Source organism: Thrips palmi, unplaced genomic scaffold, assembly GCF_012932325.1.
Source record: "Thrips palmi isolate BJ-2018 unplaced genomic scaffold, TpBJ-2018v1 HiC_scaffold_8, whole genome shotgun sequence".
Classification (NCBI taxonomy): domain Eukaryota; kingdom Metazoa; phylum Arthropoda; class Insecta; order Thysanoptera; family Thripidae; genus Thrips; species Thrips palmi.
Window position 1 is genome coordinate 10835551 of NW_023144635.1, and position 19077 is coordinate 10854627.

General features: G+C 57.8%; 1 protein-coding gene across 1 annotated transcript in view; it reads left to right on the plus strand.

Moving 5' to 3' along the window:
• Positions 1 to 18735, plus strand: part of LOC117653417 (thyrotropin-releasing hormone receptor) — a 61322-nt gene extending 42587 nt beyond the window's left edge. Inside the window, exons 2-6 of the mRNA XM_034399072.1 lie at positions 10648 to 10828; positions 15633 to 15918; positions 16083 to 16411; positions 16636 to 16770; positions 17093 to 18735. Of these exons, the coding sequence (XP_034254963.1) occupies positions 10648 to 10828; positions 15633 to 15918; positions 16083 to 16411; positions 16636 to 16770; positions 17093 to 17282 (1121 nt within the window). The 3' untranslated portion in view covers positions 17283 to 18735. The remainder of the gene's footprint in view (positions 1 to 10647; positions 10829 to 15632; positions 15919 to 16082; positions 16412 to 16635; positions 16771 to 17092) is intronic.
• Positions 18736 to 19077: the final 342 nt, after the last annotated feature.

A 19077-nucleotide genomic window follows, 5' to 3' on the forward strand; every position in this document is an offset into this window, starting at 1 on the left:
GGGCGGGGTGGGGTGGGCAGCGCGAACGCTGGCAAAGGGGCGCGCGTTCCGGCCGCACGCCACACCGCGTCCACCCTCCGCCCGACCGATTTTCAGGTACAATGGGTAGCAGCGCCGCCACCTCCATTGCTTTCCGTCGCTCTGTCTCTGTCGCACTCACGGGGCGCCCCGTAGCGTTGCGAGAGAGACAGGGCAAAGAAACGATTCTTTGGGATCGTTCGACTGCCACCTGCTCGGGACACACGCTGCGCGCCGCGTGGCAGAAAACACGGCAGGCTGACTCCGAACGGGGCGCTGGCTCTCCGTCTCTCTCGCACCCGCGGGACCGCGCGGCACGCCCCGCGAGCGCGAGGGAGACGGAACGAGGCAGTGCGGTTGGAAGCAGCCTCCTGGAGAGAAGGGTCACGGGTCGCGGGGTCCACGACGACGCACTCCGCAGTCACTCGTCGGCCCAGCGTGCCGCCAAGCACAAAGGCCACCCCCTCGGACCTCGGACGTCGTCAAGACCTTGCCGGCAAGGAGGAAGAAACGACGCCGCACGGTCGGAACCGACGCTGCCGAGGGGGTAACGACTTCTGGAATCCGGCTGACAGCAAATTGGGAGGTAATCCGGGGTAATCCGGGGTAATCCGGGGTAATCCAGGATTATTTTGGTTGTAATCCGGAGGTAATTTGGGGATAATCCGGGGTAATCCGGGGTAATCCGGGGTAATCCGTAATCCGGCTGACACGAAATTTACCAGTTGTTACCCCCTCGGACGCTGCACTCGGGGATAAAGTTGCGGCGAATATTGGACCGCGGTTCGACGGTCGATGGAGTCTGCGGTGCCGAGGGCCGAGGCTGCGGGAGGCGGGGCGCCCCGCGCAGGGCGGCACGCCAACGACTCGGCTTCTATTAGTCCCGCGGTTCCGCCACAAAGGCCCCTCGCCCTGCGCAGCGCAGTGCGCAACCACCAGTGTACCGTCTGTGACCTGCAGACTGGTTCCGAGAGTCGCTGTGTCTCTCTCGCACTGGTGGTCCACGCCGCAAGTGCGAGAGAGACCAAGGTTCGAAATGGGCCTGCAGCGGCCGTCCGCGGGTCTTCGGCGTGAAGGTGTGACGGCGTCCTGGCCGCCGTGGCCGCGGCGATGGCGATACCTAGGCGATACCCCCCGCGGTGGTTTCGCGTCTCGTCCCGTATGGCTTCATTAGGTTCCCCCAGTTTCCGGCGCTACCCCTCGCCCCCGCGACCCGCCCCAGGCGGCGCCGCGGCCCGGCCCAACCAAGGGCCCAACCCCAGGCCCCGCTCTGCCGCCGCGACGCTGTTGAGGTGGCGACAGCGCGCCCCCGAAATTGCTTTCCATATTGAAGTCCGGCACCAGCAAAGCCCTTTCGCCGCCGTTCCACTTCGAGGTGGGCCGCGGTGGCGGCGCCGCGCACTCGCTCGGTGCGCGACGCGACGCCCGGGGAGGACAAGCTCGGCGTGCGCGTGGACGCGGCGTGGACGCGGCGTGGACGCGGCGTGGGCCGGGCGTTGTCACTCCCCCCTCCCAATGCCGTCTCGGCCCTGCTGGCGCCGGCCGGACGCTGGCGGCGGGGCGCGGCGGGGGCGCGGCGGAAGGACCACGGACGCATCATCGCGCTCTTCCTCTCCGACATCCTCGCCGTCCTGCCGGTGGGGCTGGCGCGAGGCCGGCGGGGCTGGCGGGGCTGGCAGCGCACCGCCGGCCCGTAATAAACTTTACGGGCCACCAAAAGGAAGCCCCGCGAGCTGCGGCAGCCTGCCAGCCCCGCCAGGCCGCCAGGGCCGCCGCGGACCAGGCCTGGATGTGGTAATGTCTTCCGGCAATGTGAGGAGAGTAGTGGAGGAGGTATTACGGCGCCAGCAGGCCACGCCGTCATCCGCGCCGTCGTCCACGCCGTACCACTGCTCAGTGGCGCGGCGGGCGGCGTGCGCTAGTTTCCAATGTTGCGGCGAGAATTCGTCCTTTCGGTCCCTGCCGGCTGATGCAGAGCGGTCTGTCTCTCTCGCACCCACACGAGAGAGGAAGGGAGAGCTCGGACCGCGGTGAGCAGAATGAGCTGAGCGACGCGGTCCGACGCACAGGGCGGGTCGGCGGGGCGGTATATTGCAAAGCGGTGCCATCATCCCTATCGCGGCTCGCCACGGCCCGGCCATGGGAACGCCATGGGAATGCACCCCAATCCCTCGGCCAACTCGCTGCGGGTGACGTCACCCAGCGGCCGATTGGACGGGGCGGGCGGGGCGGGCCGCAACTTGGATGGTTATTGCGCGCCACTTGGCAGCGCCCCGCCCCGCCCCTCCGCGCCCCTCCACGCCCCGCCACGCCCCGCCAGAGATTGCTGCTGACGCGTGGCGCGATATTAGATCGGCGCTCCATCGGTGTTTTCTTTCCACAATTGGCATTGCTCTGCGCGGCGCTGGGAGGGGCGACGGGGCCACCGCGTACACGCCTCGGTGTATGTGCTGCAAAGTAATTCGCCGTCACAACCCGGTAGGGGTGGGAGGAGAAATGGGCCGCGGTTTGGGTATCGGTCCATTGTGGCTGGGTGTAAATGCGAACGTTAGCGGTGCGGCCGGCGGGGCGAACCGAACCCGGAACACGACCACCGCAGGCAGGCCGACGGTTCCGCTACCCTCTGCAGACTGATTCCGAGAGTCGTTTTCGTCGCGCTGTCCTTCTCGCACTCACGGGCGTCCCGCACAGGTGCGAGTGAGGCAGAGGGGCGAAAATGACGCTCGGAATCGGTCTGCCGGTTTTTTGTTTCTTTTTCGCCGGGGCGAAAATGGCCCCCGAGGGCCTGACTAGCCGCGTCGGGTCGGCCGGCCAGACGGACGTCCCGTCGTCCTCCCAGATTACAGAGTCGTCGTCTCGTCTCGCTGACGTCAGCGCGACACACGTCGCCCGCCGGGCCGCTGCCGCTACGCACATCGTCCCCGCCAGCCAGCCCGCCCACGGCACGCGGTCACACCCCTGAGTCCCCGGGCCGCCGCCCGTCTCGCACATTGTGGCGGACGGACAGACAGACAGACAGACAGACAGACAGACAGACAGACAGACAGACAGACAGACAGACAGACAGACAGACAGACAGACAGACAGACAGACAGACAGACAGACAGACAGACAGACAGACCCTGACAGACCACCGTAAAGCAGCCCGCATCGAGATGCAGCAGTGGCAGATGGAAGGCGGAGCAGCGATCAGCACAATCGGTAAAAGCAGCAGCGATGCACCCCTCCCCCCCCCTCCCCCTTCACTTAGGACTGCGTATGCTGCTACTTCCTTTCAGCGCCGAGCGCGGCCCATCCCGTTCGGCATGTTTGCCAACAAAAGAAGGACCCAGTACCCCAGCGCCCCGCCCCGCCCCGCCCCGCTCCGCGTCGAGATTGACCCGCTGCAACTTACTGCGCCCCACTTGCGCCAAGTTACCGCAACGAGCGGCCATTCAGCCACCCGTTTAGCCCCGCCACCCACACCCGCCCCGCCCCGCCCACCCCGCCCCGCCGCACCCGCCCCGCCCCGCCGCACCCCGCCCCGCCACAATCCGCGACGACGTTTTCGCTGCGAGGAGGAGTCCATCACCGCGGAGGCGGACTTGATCTCTGCCGCGGCGGACGCGCTGAGGGGGTTACTTTGTTGCCGCGGAGTCGGAAAAGCAAAAACACCAAACACACACGTGGCGCGCCCCGCGAGGACGCCGTCCGACAACAACAACACAGCGGCGCGTCGAGGCCGCCCGAGTTTTGCCCCGAGTGAGAAATGGTCCGAGGCCGACGTTGGCACGGCAATGGGCAGCCTTAGGGCAGGCAGTGGAAAGCGCCAATTAGCTTCCATTCCATTGGCGGTCCGACTCACAATGGGCCAGAAGACCGGTGGAGGCGGCCAAAACTCTGGACGCGTTTTGAGCTCCAGAGTCGCTAAACGGGACTCGAACCGAACGTGTGACCCCACCAATGGATTGCTCTCCGAACGAGGAATCCATTGGTGGGGTCGCACGTTCGGTTCGAGTCCCATTTAGCAACCCTGGAGCTCAAAACGCGTTTAGAATTTTGGCCGCCTCCGCCGGCCTTCTGGCCCACTGTGCGCCTGGCCGGCTTCAGCAGACTTTGGAGCGGCTTTTTTCCCACCGACAGGCCACTCAGAGGCTGCCGGGGTAGTTTCCGCGCAGTGAGGGTGAAGGGTGCGGTGCCCCCCGGCCGAGCCCTGCTCTGGCCGACGACGAGGGTGCACCAGGAAGCTCTGCATGGCGGCGACCGGGCCCGGGGGTCATGCACCCGGAGGACCCGCAGGGCTGCCTGTCATGTGCAAGCGGAGAAATGGTGGAGGCTGTGACCTGGAATCGAACCCGGGACCCGCGCGTGGGCGGCCGGCTATCTCGGCGCGCTCGACAGCCGCCAGTCTGTGTCCGCGAAACTCGACGCCGTGTTGACAGTCCAGCCGTGCAGGGCGTGCAGCCCGACCCGGCCGCTGACCTCCCTGTGTCATCGCCCTGCCCCACGGCCCTAGCAGTGGGGGAGTTTGCCCCGCAATCCGTAACACAAACTCCTGTAAGTATGGGCAGCGAGCAGCGAAACACACCGTTAAAAAAAAACACGCGCAAGCTCACTGCGCCGCTTTTCTCCCCTTCCCTCCGCTTCGCGAGGTGAAAACAGTATCCAGCACACTGGTTCCGAGAGTCGTTTTCGTCGTTCTGTCTCTCTCGCACTCATAGGCGTCCCCCTATAGGTGCGAGAGAGACAGCGACGACAACGACTCTCGGCATCAGTCTGCTGGGGCGCGTGCCCCGGCCACGCCACTAGAAGCGGCATGCCGCCACACCTGGCGTGCGACCTCCCTCCACTCGGCTTGTTGTGCCCGGCGCTACAAACCAATCCATCAACATTCAGCAAACAAACTTGGCCGCCGCGGGCTGAATTTCAACCCCCACCCCTCGCCTCTCTTTATGGGCCGGTCGGAGGAACAATCCTTGTCAAACGGTGATTGCGTCCCGCCCTTGTTTGCGCAAGCCGAAAGGATCCCTCTATTCTATTTTGATTTTCTATTTTTTTTCTCCTTTTTTAAAAAAAAAACCATGATGATGACTGCCGTTTATTAAATATTCCGCTCGACCGACTTGAAATCACTCCGGCCGCCGCCACCGCGGCGTGGCCTTCTGCTTGTCCTTGTTCTCCTCGGTGTTCTTCTCGTCCGCGACATCCGCCGCGACAGGGCAAAGCGTGCTCGGCCGCGCATGCGGAGGCGCGCCGTGAGAGAGCAGATGTGACGGGCCGGCCGGGCCGCGCGCTGCAGACCGATTCCGAGAGTCGTTTTCGTCGCTCTGTCTCTCTCGCACTCATGGGGCGAGGGAGACACAGCGACGACAACGACTCTCGGAATCGGTCTGCTGCTCCGCGCTCCGCATTGCTCGGCAAACACAGGACGCCGCCCTCTCCACCGCCGCCACTCGGCCTCCGTCCTCAAGCGCGCTGGTCTTGTCCTCGTCGGGATGCCGAGCCGTGCGGGGCAGGAGTCGGCCGCCCCGCGCGACGCGGCGCAGTGTAGGCCCGGCCGGCCGAACAGGACCGAGGCGGTACTTCGTCAAACTCGAGGGTTGAGTCGGACCAGCCAGCAGACTGATTCCGAGAGTCATTTTCGTCGCTCTGCCTCTCTCACACTCATGAGGCGTCCCGCACCGCTGCGAGAGAGACAGAGCGACGAGAACGACTCTCGGAATCAGTCTGCAGCCACGGCGACCCACGTAGTACCCTCAAAGGGCGCTGCCGTAGGCGCACCCAGAGGTGCCACTCGTTGCGCTGAGCTCGGCACACCGCAAAAGGCAAAACTTGAGCTTTTCAAAGTTGGGCAAAGTTGCAAATGTCGTTTCCCTGCATCGGCATGTGCCGCAGACCCCGGGCTGGAGGAGGGTTCCGAGTGTCCGGCATCGTCGCTCTGTCTCTCTCGCACCCACACGGGACGCCCCATGAGTCGGAGAGAGACAGAGCGACGAGAACGACCCTCGGAATCAGTCTGCAGGGCCCCAGCTGCAGGCAGAAGCGAGACGTGGGGGACGCGAAACGCCCGGCGGGTAGGCAGGCCACTCTGCAGCCGTGTGGGCGTGCGCGGCGTGTGGCCTATCCGTCGCTCGGCGGGCGCTTCTGCCACGCTGGCTTCTGCCGCGCCGAGCGGTGCGGTGCGGTGCCTTCGCCTCCCATCTGCCATGTTCCGTTCCATGCAGCGCCCGGGGAGGCGAGGGGTGAGGACACTGGCCCCGCGCGGGTTACACTACACTACTCTGAGCGACGCGCGTACACACCGCCTTCGGACTAACTTGCACCCTGCCGTGGTGCGGCCTGCCCCGCCCCGCTAGGTGCGTCCGACTATACTTGACTTGAAAGGAGCTGCCGTACCCGTACCCGCTCTGTGTTGCCCTTCGTCGGTCTGCGGGGTCTTTTTGGCCGTCCCTTCGCGCCTGGCAGCCGACAACACTCTGACGCACCTAACTCCCTTTCACTGGCCGCGCTCGTCAAGGAGCAGACTGATCCCGAGAGTCGTTTTCGTCGCTCTGTCTCTCTCGCACTCGTGGGGCGTTCCCTATAGGTGCGAGGCAGACAGGGCGACGAAAACGACTCTCGGAATCAGTCTACAGGCCGGCCGGCTGACAGCCGCGCGTCGCCACTCCGCCATTCGGACTGCGAATAACGATAATAAAATGAACTGACAGCAGTAGGGCCGCCCATTGAATAAGGGCTTATTAGTGGCGTGACGAGGGATGCCCTGGCGGGGCCTGGGGGTGGGGGTGGGGGTAATAAGACCCACACGCGGCGCGCCGCTCGCTCTGTGCGTGTGTTTGTGTGTCCGGGGCAACCGAAAGGAAATGGAATTAAAGGTGTGGAGGGTCCTTGAAACAAGCTCTGACGTGCGTGGCGGGGCGTGGCGGGGCGTGGCGGGGCGTGGCGTGGTGGGGCGCCGCGGTGGCGGCAGCGCTGCGGTGTCGCACCAAAGTGATATTCATCGCGAGGGAAAAGTCACCCGTCCCGCCACGCCAGCAGGGCCAGCTCGCACGGTGGGGCAGAAGGCCGTTGCAGGCGGCAAAAATTCCAGACGCGTTTTGAGCTCCAGAGTCGCTAAACGGGACTGGAACAGAACATGTGACCCCACCAATGGATTGCTCTTCGAACGAGGAGTCCATTGGTGGGGTCACACGTCCGGTTCGAGTCCTATTTACCGACTCTAGAGCTCAAAACGTGTTTATAGTTGTGGCCGCCTCCACTAGTCTCCTGGCCCACTGTGGCACGGCCAGCAGCAGCACAATGAAGCATCCAGGAGCTTGCGAGCGCGGCGGTCGCCCCACCCAAGGCGGACACTCTCTCATTCCGATTTTACTTTTATTATCATTATTTATCTCCGACTCGCGGTCGCACGCGCTTTTTCGTTCCTTCACCTTGCTTTGCAATTCTAATCGCAAAGCTGCTCGCAAGTGGTCATCGTCAGAGGCCGCCACCCTGGGCCGCGGGCCGGCCGCCCGCGAGGTCACAGATATTCCCTTCTCTTCCTCCTGTCCTTTTTTTTCGTCCCTTCGCTTTCAAACTTTGCGGCCCTGGACGGGAAACCAGAAAAAAAGGGGGGAGTGACGACCTTTTGACTCTGCGGTTGTTGTTGTTTTTTCGCGTTTTTAAGTTAGGCTTTGCGGTGCCTGCGTGGGCCGCATGAGAGTAGGACGCGTACGCCTTAGTGGGCGTGGGCGTCGCGACCCCGAGGTGTAACACCGGCAAAGCCAGGCAGCCGGTACCTGCCACGCTGCGAGGCAGCCACTGCGGGGGCGGCCGGGTGCGGTGCACTCTGAGTGAATCAGCGTCGTGGTCCCCGCACGATCCCCGCAGCACCCTCAGGCCCCCCGGCCCACTCGGGAAAAACGCCCTTCGAAACTGCCGAATGCACTGACTCCGGACGACCATAGCGTTCAATCTATACACTGGCTGATCGAACTCCCTCAGCGGGGTGGTGGTCTTTGGACATCCTCTGCTAGGCTATCTGTCTGATAAGCCAGATGGCTTGGAAGCAGTGTGCTGACGGGCACTTGTTGAAAGCGGCAAGAACTGTTTGGAATATCGACAAATTGTGAAAGTGTGGAATTTTATGCATTCACTGTGAAAGCAAACGTGGAAGCTCCACATGTTGAAATGCGGAGGAGTGGCGTTTTCAGTCTCCACACTTGGAAGTATGCAGAGTTTGCAGTTTCCACACTTCAAACGTGGATTTGTCATCGTTTGCACCATGCTAAGAGACAGGGGCCTTGTGAACTATTCCACACTTGAAGTGTGGAGACTGCATCCTATTCTTGCAACATCTTTCTGGCCCTGGCTGTGTGGCATTCCTCCTCGCTCCGCCCCCTTTTCAGAGTGTAGTGGAATAGCGGAGCAGTTCTCACCGGCCCCACCGTGGCTCCATTCCCTGGTGCGTCGCGTCGCGTCGCGTCGCGCATACCGACGGCAGCGCGGCAAAAAGTTAATTCAGCCCAACCGTGGCGGGGCGGCGCTGGGCGGGGCGGGGTGGGGCGCGGCGGGGCGGGGCGGGGCGGGGCGGGGCGGGCCGGGCCGGGTCGGGGCGGGCGTCGGTCCGTGGGAAAGAAGCCCCTCGCGACGCGGGCGCCTTTACAGAACTTATTGTGGAGAAAAATGAAATCAATGATGCGTTGACACGTGCGGAAGGGAGCGAATAAGGAGAGAGGCGAAAAAAAGGCGTGGAATAAAAGCGCGCTAAACCTTGTACGGCTAATAGAAAACAAGAAAAGTGGAAAAGGACAAGTCCCTGTCGCGGCTCACCCATTGTGGCGACAGCGTGGCGCAAGGGGAGATTAATGTCTCCGCAATTGTAACACTTTTGGCGTGCCATTGTGCCGCTTGCCGCCGCGCCCCGCCCCGCCCCGCCCCGCCACGCCCCACCCCGCCACGCCACGCCCCGCCCCGCCCCGCCCCGCCCCGCCACGCCACGCCCCGCCACGCAGAGCGGCCGTGTCCTTCAATTCTCCGTCAACACACTGAAGCCCCGAACCGAGAGGAGGTCCGACGGCTTTCTAAGGGGAGTGCGCGACAAAATGAGTTATTGAGCGAGTTCGCGCCCCGCCGCGCCGCGCTCCAACCCCGCCCCGCGACAATGCGGAAATTTGCGTGCGGCGTGCGCGGGCTTTACCCGTACCCTGATCCATGTCCGCCTCTTTCCTTTGTGGACAGCGCGACAAATGAGGCCCGTCGTGCTGCGTGCCGTGCGCCGCGCGTGCCGGTTTCGCTCGAAAATGATCCCCCGCGCGCTCAGTGGGCCAGAAGACCCGCGGAGGCGGTCACAATACCGGAAGCGTTTTGAGCTCCAGCGTCGCTGAATGGGACTCGAGCCGAACGTGTGACCCCACCGATGGATTGCTCTCCGAACGAGGAATCCATATACGCTCACTCCGAGTCCTGTGTTGCGACTCTGGAGTTTGAAAACGCGTCTGGCTGGAGTTTTGGCCGTCATCGCCGGCCCTCTGGCCCACTGTGCTGCGTGCCGTGCTGCTTGCCGTGCGTGCCGGTCTTGCTCGAAAATGATCCCCGCGCGCGGCCTGGCCGTGCCGTGCCCGGCCCAAATGGCGGCCCAAAGTACTTGAGCGTGATCGCGGGCTGGGGCGGCCATGACGCTCTCCAGGCGCTCGCAAAGCTTTATGCTTTTGTCGAGTTCAGGTTGAAGGAATCACCCACCTGAAAACACGATGTCATGCGAAGAAGCATTTGTCTTGCAAAAGAAAAAAGAAAGCGTGCTTAAGAGAGTCCCTCGAATCTCACCCTGTTTTTTTCTGTTTGTACTTTTCATTCTTGTTTTTGTTCTCCACTTCTTTTTCGACCGCCAACAAACAAAACAAAAACGCTTCGCATTTCAAAGACGAAATCCTTCTTGCTCGCCGACCGTCTTGCGCGCTTGCCCTGTGATTGTGGAACGCGCTCACTTGGCGAGGAATTTAACACTTGTTGATGAACTCCGTGAACCCCTCCCTCACCTGCCTCGCTGTGTGTGGGTGTGTGCGTGTGCGGCTTTGTGTTTTCCGTCCCACCTGCAGCCCGCCCCCGCGGCAGGCAAGGATGCTGTTAAAGGGAAGTGGAAGGGAAAGAGAGGGGGGGGGAGGAACTTCCCCGGGACGACGGCAAAGCTCCGGAAATCCCATATCTGAGATTGCCGTCCCACTGTCCCCCCAACAGCCCTCCTGGTCACTGGATGGAGTCCGGGTAGTTTATCAGAGGCAGTCGCGCGGTTTGTGTTTGTGTGTGTGTGTGTGTGTGTGTGTGTGTGTGTGTGTGTGTGTCTGTGTGTATTTGCGCCGGACGAGCAGCCGGTCTGTCTGGCCTAGGCGCCTCCTCTCCGTTGTGGTCGGTTGTGGTTGTGAGCGTGCCGCGGTGCCACAAGCATTGTTAGACTCATTTACGAAGTACAAAGGTCGCCATCAGTTTTGCCAAGTGTGCAGTTCGGCCCGGTTTTGGTATGATGCGATGCCATCCGCGGCGGCGGCGCGTGCACTGGGACTGGCACGTGGCTTCGAAAAAATCTAGTCGCGACGCCTCTTCATTCTGTTGTTGTTGTTTTTGTTGTTGTTCGGCGGGATGACGAAGTAATGACGTTGTTTCCTGCCCCCGCAGGCAAGGCCGTGCCGTTCGTGGAGCTGACGGTGGCGCACGCATCCGTGCTCACCATCCTGGCCATCAGCTTCGAGCGCTACTACGCCATCTGCGAGCCGCTCAAGGCGGGCTACGTGTGCACCAAGGAGCGGGCCCTACTCATCTGCTTCCTGGCGTGGGCCTTCGCCGCCGTCTTCACCAGGTGGGCCTCCAGCTTTTCGGGCTCTCTCTCTTTCACTTTTCAATGTGCGGCCTTGTGCGCGTGGGAGAAACGATAAACGGCCATTTTCTGCGGCCACCTTTCTTTTCCTTTTTTTGTTTGACTGCATTTTTGTGTGTGTGTGGTGGCAAAAAGCACATAGCAAATCTGCCTTTACTTTTATATGGTGCGGTGTTCTGAGTGAGAGTGTGTGAGTCCTTGAGTGGTTTAGTCTATATTGATTTACTTGTTGTGTGGGAAAACACCTTTTATCACTTTTTTTGATCAATGTGTTCATTTTGCTGCCAATCTTTTTGTCGTAGCGTGATGTTATGGGCAGAAAAATCACTGGTCTGCTCCACTTTGCTTTCGTCTCAATATTCTTTTATCATGTCAGTCGAATAAAATGCATTTTAAGGAGCTGCTGCAAAAGTGGAACAGCCAGTGGTTTTTCTGGGCGCAAGAAAAATGGCTTCTCGTTTTCCTTTCACTGCGAGCTGAACTATACAGTTATAAAACACATACTACTTGAGAAAACACATCAAGGATGGTGGTAATTCCTTACTATAATCTAAAATTCTACAGCAGTCAGTTTCTGCATTGTAGTTTCCTTCTCTTTCTTTTTCCTAAAATCTTGGCTCTAGAGCAACTCACTTCTATTTACTGTTGCACACACGTAACCAACCACCCCTCTACATTCTTCGAATGATGGCCTAGAGTCTCTTCTAACAAACCCACCTGTCGTTTTTGTCTGTCCAGGAAAAACTGTACTTCTGTTCTGTTCTTTTCTTACTCATTTCAACGCTCATTGCAATGCTCTGCTCTGCCCATTCAACGCCATCTCCTGTCAATGACATGTAGCGCTCCCTTAACCTAACATAATATTCACCACCAAATTCACAGCGTGGAAATCGATTTTCGGGCCAAAGCCAGAGGAAAAGGAGGTGGGGTTAAGTGTTTTGTTCTTTTTCTTTCGAAGTTTTTTTCGGTTAGGAAAGGAACTGTGCTGCAGGCATCTCACTGAAACATGTGTAAGTAACGTGATTATTAACGGCAAGTTAAAAATTTAATTACGAACTTGAATCAGTTCATCATAATGTAACATTTTCGAAGTGGTAAATAAACTGATGAGGATGCTGCACCCCAAACAGGAAAGTACCAACACAGGTGCAAAAAAAATTATACCTTCAGAAGTTAATCCCCAAGATTCATCCATTCGCTCGTACGTAAACCCAAGACGATCCATTTTGTACTGAAATTGTTTACAGCTAATATTACCTTAATAATCTTTTATCGCATGCCTTCATCTTAAAAGTCACCCTGACATAAATCACATAAAAACCAAATGCCTCTGGCATCTCTAAATGCGGAACTCAAAAAGCATCAAGTGTGGAGTACACAAACTAAGATAAAATGTCTCACCTAACGCGTTGTAACCGTACACATAAATGCTTCTTCATTCAGACATGGTTGATTTCTCATTGCTTGTCTGGCGCTGCATGTTCTTTTATCTTTTTGGAGCATGGAGGTTGGCGGCACTGGCCATAGCCGGCGGGGTGTGCACGTGTAGTGGTTTCGGAGCGTGAGATTGGCAGCCACTTTTGCATGGCACGGCTGTACTGCATGGCGTGGTCGTCACGACGTTCAGTGTGTCAAAGGTAGTGTGCTACTTTCCTCTTTTCCTATTAAACTAAGTTGTCTGTTTCTTGTCGTTTTTTCCTCTTCAAAATGTGTCCATTTTCATTGCCGGTACGAAAGACACATGACACTTTTTTTTGTTTGGCCTGGTGTCAGTTGTTATGTATAACACCTGTTGACATGACATTACGAGAAAGTGAATGTTGAAACCTTGGCTAATTCTGGCGGTGTTGCACGCAGCCCCGTCCTGCTCATCGCCGAGTACGGCTTCTACAACTTGAGCGAGGTGCCGAGCGTGGGGCCGGCCGCCGGCGGGGGGCTGCCCGTCACCCTGGCCAACGCCACCGTCGCCACCAGCGCGACCAGCGCGACCAGCGCGACCAGCGCGACCAGCGCCGCGGAGCCGGACGCCTACTGCCTGACGCGCGCCGACACCTTCTGGAACCAGTTCTTCTTCCTCATGACCATCTCCGTCTTCTTCATCCTGCCGCTGGTGCTGCTGCTGGTGCTGTACACGCTGATCGCGCGGCGCCTGGTGGCCGACCCCGGCACCACGGCCGTCAAGCCGTCCGCCACCACCGAGTCGTCGAACGGGCGCGCGCGCAAGCAGGTGGTGCTGATGCTGGGCACGGTGGTCATGTCCTTCTTCATCTGCCTGCTGCCCTTCCGCGTCTTCACCATCGTCATCATCTTCATGTCCACCGAGACCTTCTCCAAGATGGGCTTCGAGAACTACCTGATCGTCCTGTTCGTGTGCCGGATGATGCTGTACCTCAACTCGGCCATCAACCCCATCCTGTACAACCTCATGTCGTCCAAGTTCCGCGACGGCTTCATGCGGCTGTGCGGCGTGCGGCGCCGCGACGCCTTCTTCCGGCGCCGCTTCACGCGCAGCTCGACGCTCAACACGACCACGACGTCGATGACGTTCGCGGGCAGCCGGCGCTACCACCACGGCGTGATGCGCAGCTGCTCGGGGCTGTCGCTGGACTCGCGCACGCTCATCTTCGCCAACCACGCGTCGCCGCGCGGCTCGCCCTCCCCGCACGCGCCGCCCGCGCTGCCCGGCAGCGGCAACGGCGCGGCCAACGGCGCGCTCCGCAGGAACGTCATCATACGCGCGTCGCTGGGGCAGCGCGCGCTCGGCCAGGGCCTCGGCCTCGGCCACCTCGACAGGGCCTCCTTCCGCGAGCGCTACTCCGCCATCAACCTCTCCACGGACGACATCCGGCCCGAGAGCTACGTGTGAAGTTGCCTCCAGTATACGAAGGGACTGCGTTTTATTTATTTAAGTCGTTATTCGATGTGTCATTCCTGCTTTGCTAAGTGTGTAGTCGGTAGTTGTCGCTAGTAGCAGCGTGTGCGTGCACGAGAGAGAGAGAGAAAGAGTGTCGTGAGTCGGACGTCGCCCCGGTGGCGGCAAGCGGTGCAGGTTATTGGTCGTAGAGACATTGCACAGTTATTATTTCAGAACTTACGCCGTGTGGTGGCTTCAAGTTTGCGGGAAAATTGTGTTTCAGTCGACGGAGATTCTGTACTTGCAAGTCTGCCTGAAGCAAGATCGGCGCTGCTGTGTTAGTGCCGCGCACAGCTCGGTCGTGGCAGAGATCTCCACTTACTCGCGCTTGTTAGTGATTTGAAAAGCCATGAACTCTGTGATTGTAGATATGGCAACGTGGTTAAAAGTGTAGTTTGCATACTCGTTGAATTCTCGAATTAAATAAGTATTGTGTTGGTGATAATGTAATGCTTAATGTGTATCGCCGAGAAAACGTCGATTTTGGAACGTCAGTTGTGCTGCTCGCTACAAACAAAAAACTGTGAAAATCGCCTCCGACCCCTCCCCGATATTTCAGGAAAAAAAGAAAAATATACCAAATTAAAATATCAGGGAGTACTGGTATTACGTCGCCTGGCGTAAATATTCCTTTGCAAAAACAGAGCCAAGAAAACGTTTCAAGACGCAGGCGCCTGTGAAGTTGCGGATAGGCCAGCCCGCCAAACACCTGTGTCGTGGGGTGCAGCCTACCCCTCTGATTGCAGGCGCTTTTCGGCCTCCGGGCAACTCCGTTCAGTTTCAAACCACATTCAAACTGGTTTTTCACAGCAAAATGGTTAAAATTGCCGGGTCAAACTTTAAATACGATGACTTGTCATGCTCCGATGTTTTGTGCGATGTGGCTTTGTGACGCTGGCAGTGCTTGCGTCGGCCTGGACCTATACTCACTAGTCTTTTCATCTATTCAAAGAATAATTAAAGTTCCAGCTTAGGTTTTTGTTCCCTTCTAGATGGTAGTGTTCTCATTATAGAGTCCTATTAATATCGTAGTGTTGGCAAGCTTTTCGTTAGTAGCATCGTCGTCTGTACTATTTATATAATATAATCTCGTGTGAATTCTTCCACTATTTTGCTGAAGCGTCACAAAGATAACGAGTGCTTCAGTGAGGGTTTGCCTTGGTCCAGTCTGAGCCCCTGCTCAAGGCAAGCAGGTTACACTATTGTTATTTACTCAAGTAGCTTTCTATCTATGTGTGATGTTCACTTTTTTATGTAAGTAATGAATAAGGGTCCAGGTTCGAGCGTAGCTTTTCAAGACCCAGCCGTAACTGCTGCGTCTATGGCGAGCATTTTGAAGTTTTTTTGGTGTTTTGAAAACCCGTTGCTGGTTCCTGTTGAACCGATCGCCCGTTCTGGCCTGGGAGTGGACCGTCAGTTTTGAGTTCCAGAAAATCTGCATGCTGCAACTTTCAGAGATAAACCTAACAATTTCGGAATCGTATGTATCAAAGCGACAGTGAGCTAGAGGTTATGTGACATGTAATTTCGTAGTACGCTTTCATTTCACCTTATGTTCCATCGATAGCGAGTGTGTAAGAGAAATAAAGTATATTTTTGTGCTCGATCAGAATGATTTATTACCTTTGCTTGCGTTGGGTTCGTCGGCTTTGTGTGTCTGTGTGTGCCCCGTGGCGCATCTTGCCAGGAAACCTGAATCGGCTGTGTGACAAAAGAAGATCCTTCCGCTGGTATTTTGGACCCCCACCTCCTTTTCCATCAAATCCAATAAAAATGTAGGCCCGAAACATTGTCTGTGTGAGCGTGCGCGTGTGTGTGTGTGCGTGCCACGCGGGTGTCGCGTGCCTTGCTTCATGTGCCGTGCTGTTCCAGCCCAATCCTGGCCCTAGCCGAGTACCGCTACGAGGAGTACTGGGACGGCACGCTGGTGCCCGTGTGCGTGACGCCGGCAGACACCTTCTGGAAGGCGGCCTTCTTCGTGGGCACCATCTCGGTGTTCTTCGGCATCCCGCTGGTGCTGCTGGTGGCGCTGTACAGCGTCATCGCGCGCCACCTCATGGTGTACCCGGGCATCATGGCGTCGCACCAGCAGCAGAGCCACCAGCAGAACTCGCAGAGCCAGCCCACCACGCCCAGCGCCATCAAGTACCGCAAGCAGGTACGTACGCGCCGAGCTTATGCAGAGCGAGCTGTGTATCCAACCGGAGCACAGCGTGGCACTGTGGCATTGCGGCGTTAAAAGCCGCTCTGCATAACCTCGGCATCGGCCACTCGCCTTCTTGACGCGCGGAAGTGCTAAAATGGGCCGTGGTGTGTGTTGAGGTGGTGATGATGCTGGGCACGGTGGTGCTGTCCTTCTTCATCTGCCTGCTACCGTTCCGTGCCTTCACGCTGTGGATCATCGTGGTGCCGCCCGAGGACGTGATGGCGCTGGGCGCGGCCGGCTACTACAACCTGCTCTTCTTCTGCCGCATCATGCTGTACCTCAACTCGGCCGTCAACCCCATCCTGTACAACCTCATGTCGTCCAAGTTCCGGGACGGCTTCATGCGTCTGTGCGGCGTCAAGCACTGCAAGAAGAGCCTGCGCCGCAAGGGCACCTTCAACACGACCACGTCCACCACGACGTGCTCCAGCAGCCACAACAACAGGTAGGTCTGCTCGGACGGCCTGGACGGCGGCGGCGAGCGCAGCGCGCCCCTCCACTGCCTTGTTTGCGCCGCTCTCTGCCGGGAAATGATATTCAAATTTGCGGACCTGGCGCCGTCTGTCTGGCCAGCCGGGTCGTGTCGTCGTGGCCGTCCGGGACTGCCGGGGGCAGGCCAGCTCCCTGGCAGCTCCCTAATCCGTTTTGTTTATTTACCCGTGTTTGCAGGATGTCCCCCGAGGGCTTCTGGCGACGGAGTATCACCAGCGCGCGCGGGTCGCTGGGCGGCGACTCCCTGCGCGGCGTGCTGCAGAGGAAGGCCTCCACCACCTCGTCGGACTCCGCGAGCGGCCACGCCGACAGGTAGGCAGCCGTATGCAGCCCGACACACCCACAGTGGGCCTGCAAAACCGGCACCGGCGGACAGGCGCGTTTTGAGCTCAAAAGTAGTTAAACGATACTCGAACCAAACGTGAGACCCCACCAGTGGATTCCTCGTTCAGAGAGCAATCCATTGATGGGGTCAGGTCACACGTTCGGTCCGAGTCCCGTTTAGCGACTCTGGAGCTCAAAACGCGTCCGGGATTCCGACCGCCTTGAACGGTCTTCTGGCCCACTGTGCTGCTCCGGCCTCGCTCACGGCGTTTCAGTAGGAGAAACTAAACCTTGCGCCTTTTGCGTCCAGGGTGCCGCCACACCTGACCCACGGCGTCGCCGTCGTGCGCCGCATGGACTCCGACCCGAGGCTGCCCGTCAACGGCGGCTCAGTGCACCGGCCGCTCATGGAAGACGTGCTCGAGGACGTCCTCGAAGACGTGCTGGAGGTGCAGCGCAGGCTGCGCTGCATCGGCGGCCTCGACGAAAGTTTTGTGTGAAGTCGGGCGCACGTGTTGTGCTCGAGTGTGCGTCTAGAACATTTTATGAGAACGCTTTGACGAAGGCGGCGTTACTGTGAACGTGTGTGACATTTTGATGTGTAGCAAAATTGTGAACGTTCTAGCTCAAGAAATTCGTACGATTAAGTGCATAAAGGACAGATTACGCTGCGAACACTCTATATCCCAGTGTGCTGTGTGCTCAAAGAGATTGTCTGCGAGCGTCTGAAGCACTGCAGCTATGATTCCGAAAGAATGCACTGTATGAACTTGAGTGTACTTCGCCGGACGGTAAACATGGTACAAGCATGAGTACCCTGTTTTGGGGAAGGGATGAAAAGTCATTGTGGCTAGACAATTCTTGCTGCTTGAGGGTACTACACCTCTGCAAGAATATGTATTGGAAATGGAAGACTGAACCGTTCGGACTGAGAAGGAGTGTTTCACAACCCTAGGTGGTTCTATGCCCTTTAGGAACCTAAGTTCGCCGCCACCTCCCTGTAGTTACACGCATTTGTGACAACCGTAACGAGAAAAATGATCTAAGTGTAAGTTAAACGGTGCGTTTAGTTTGGGTGGCGCAACGTCTGTTGTAAAATAAAAAAGGCAGTCCTATAAATTGATTTTGTATGAATACGTGCGCCCCCTCGTAACGCCGTTTCCTTGACGTCTATTCCCACCTTTTGCAAGGGAATTTAAGGTTTCGGAGTGAGTTTCCTTTCTCATGTTTAACCATAAGTTGCCAAAAGTGGAAAACGGAGCTTGTACAGGCTGAGCGCCAAAATGTAACCAACTTTCCCGAAAGCTTCTCTGCTTTTATGTTCAGTCGATTTCAACGTGTACTAATCAAATAACGGGTATATTAATGTAATGTTTTTATTAGTTCTGTGTGAGTGTCACCGTTTTGATCTCTTCCTCAATGAGGACAGCTACGATCTGCCGTATTCCTATCGATAGTCAGTGGCCGGCGGCATTCGTTCGGTTATTTTGCATTTCAATGTTTTCAAATGTGTTGGTGAACACCTCATCTTTCAAAAATTCACCACTTAATTAATCTGATTATGAGGAGCATGAGAGTCTCTTTTGTATATTTTCTTTATTATCCTCCTCGATGGGAAGTTATTTGCTTCCTTCGCGGGAAGCTACTAGTCTGTTTTTTTTTAATCTTAATTTTAGTGTGACTGCTACACAAAGCACGTTCTGTAATTCAAGTATTCTGTTTGGAATTCCTCCAGAAATGCATTTTATTAGTGCAATAGGCTAAGTTATTTTATACAGACGTTTCAATGTCCTACCGTAAATTTTTATACTGCCCGAATCAAGTCAAACTATTTATTAACGTAGTGCCAACCTCTCGCGTCTCTAGAGACTGCGACACCTGAGTGTTTTCGTACAAATGTGTTGGTTAAATTTTTTCGTACCTCTAACCGCAATAAACATTATTTATTGTCCACTCGTGTTGTTGTTCTTGTTGTTCTTGTCCTTCTTTCGTACTCCAAGGGCGGGTCCAGAGACGGGTCGAGGGAGAAGGGGAGTGGGGGAGGGGGTATGTCGCAAAAGTTGCCTACCACCAAAACGCCGGGGGGACTTGTTGCCTACTTTTCAGGCGGCTTGGCCGCGTGCAGACCATACAGCGGCCGCCGCGCCGTCGAGGCGGGCAACCCAACGGCCGCGTCGCTGCTGCTGCCTCCAAGCCGAGATGCAGGCCGACAAGTGCATGAGGCGGGACGAAGGGAGGCCGATGCGGGCGCGGGGCGGGGCAGGGCGGGGCAGGGTGGGGCGCCAGGGTCAACGG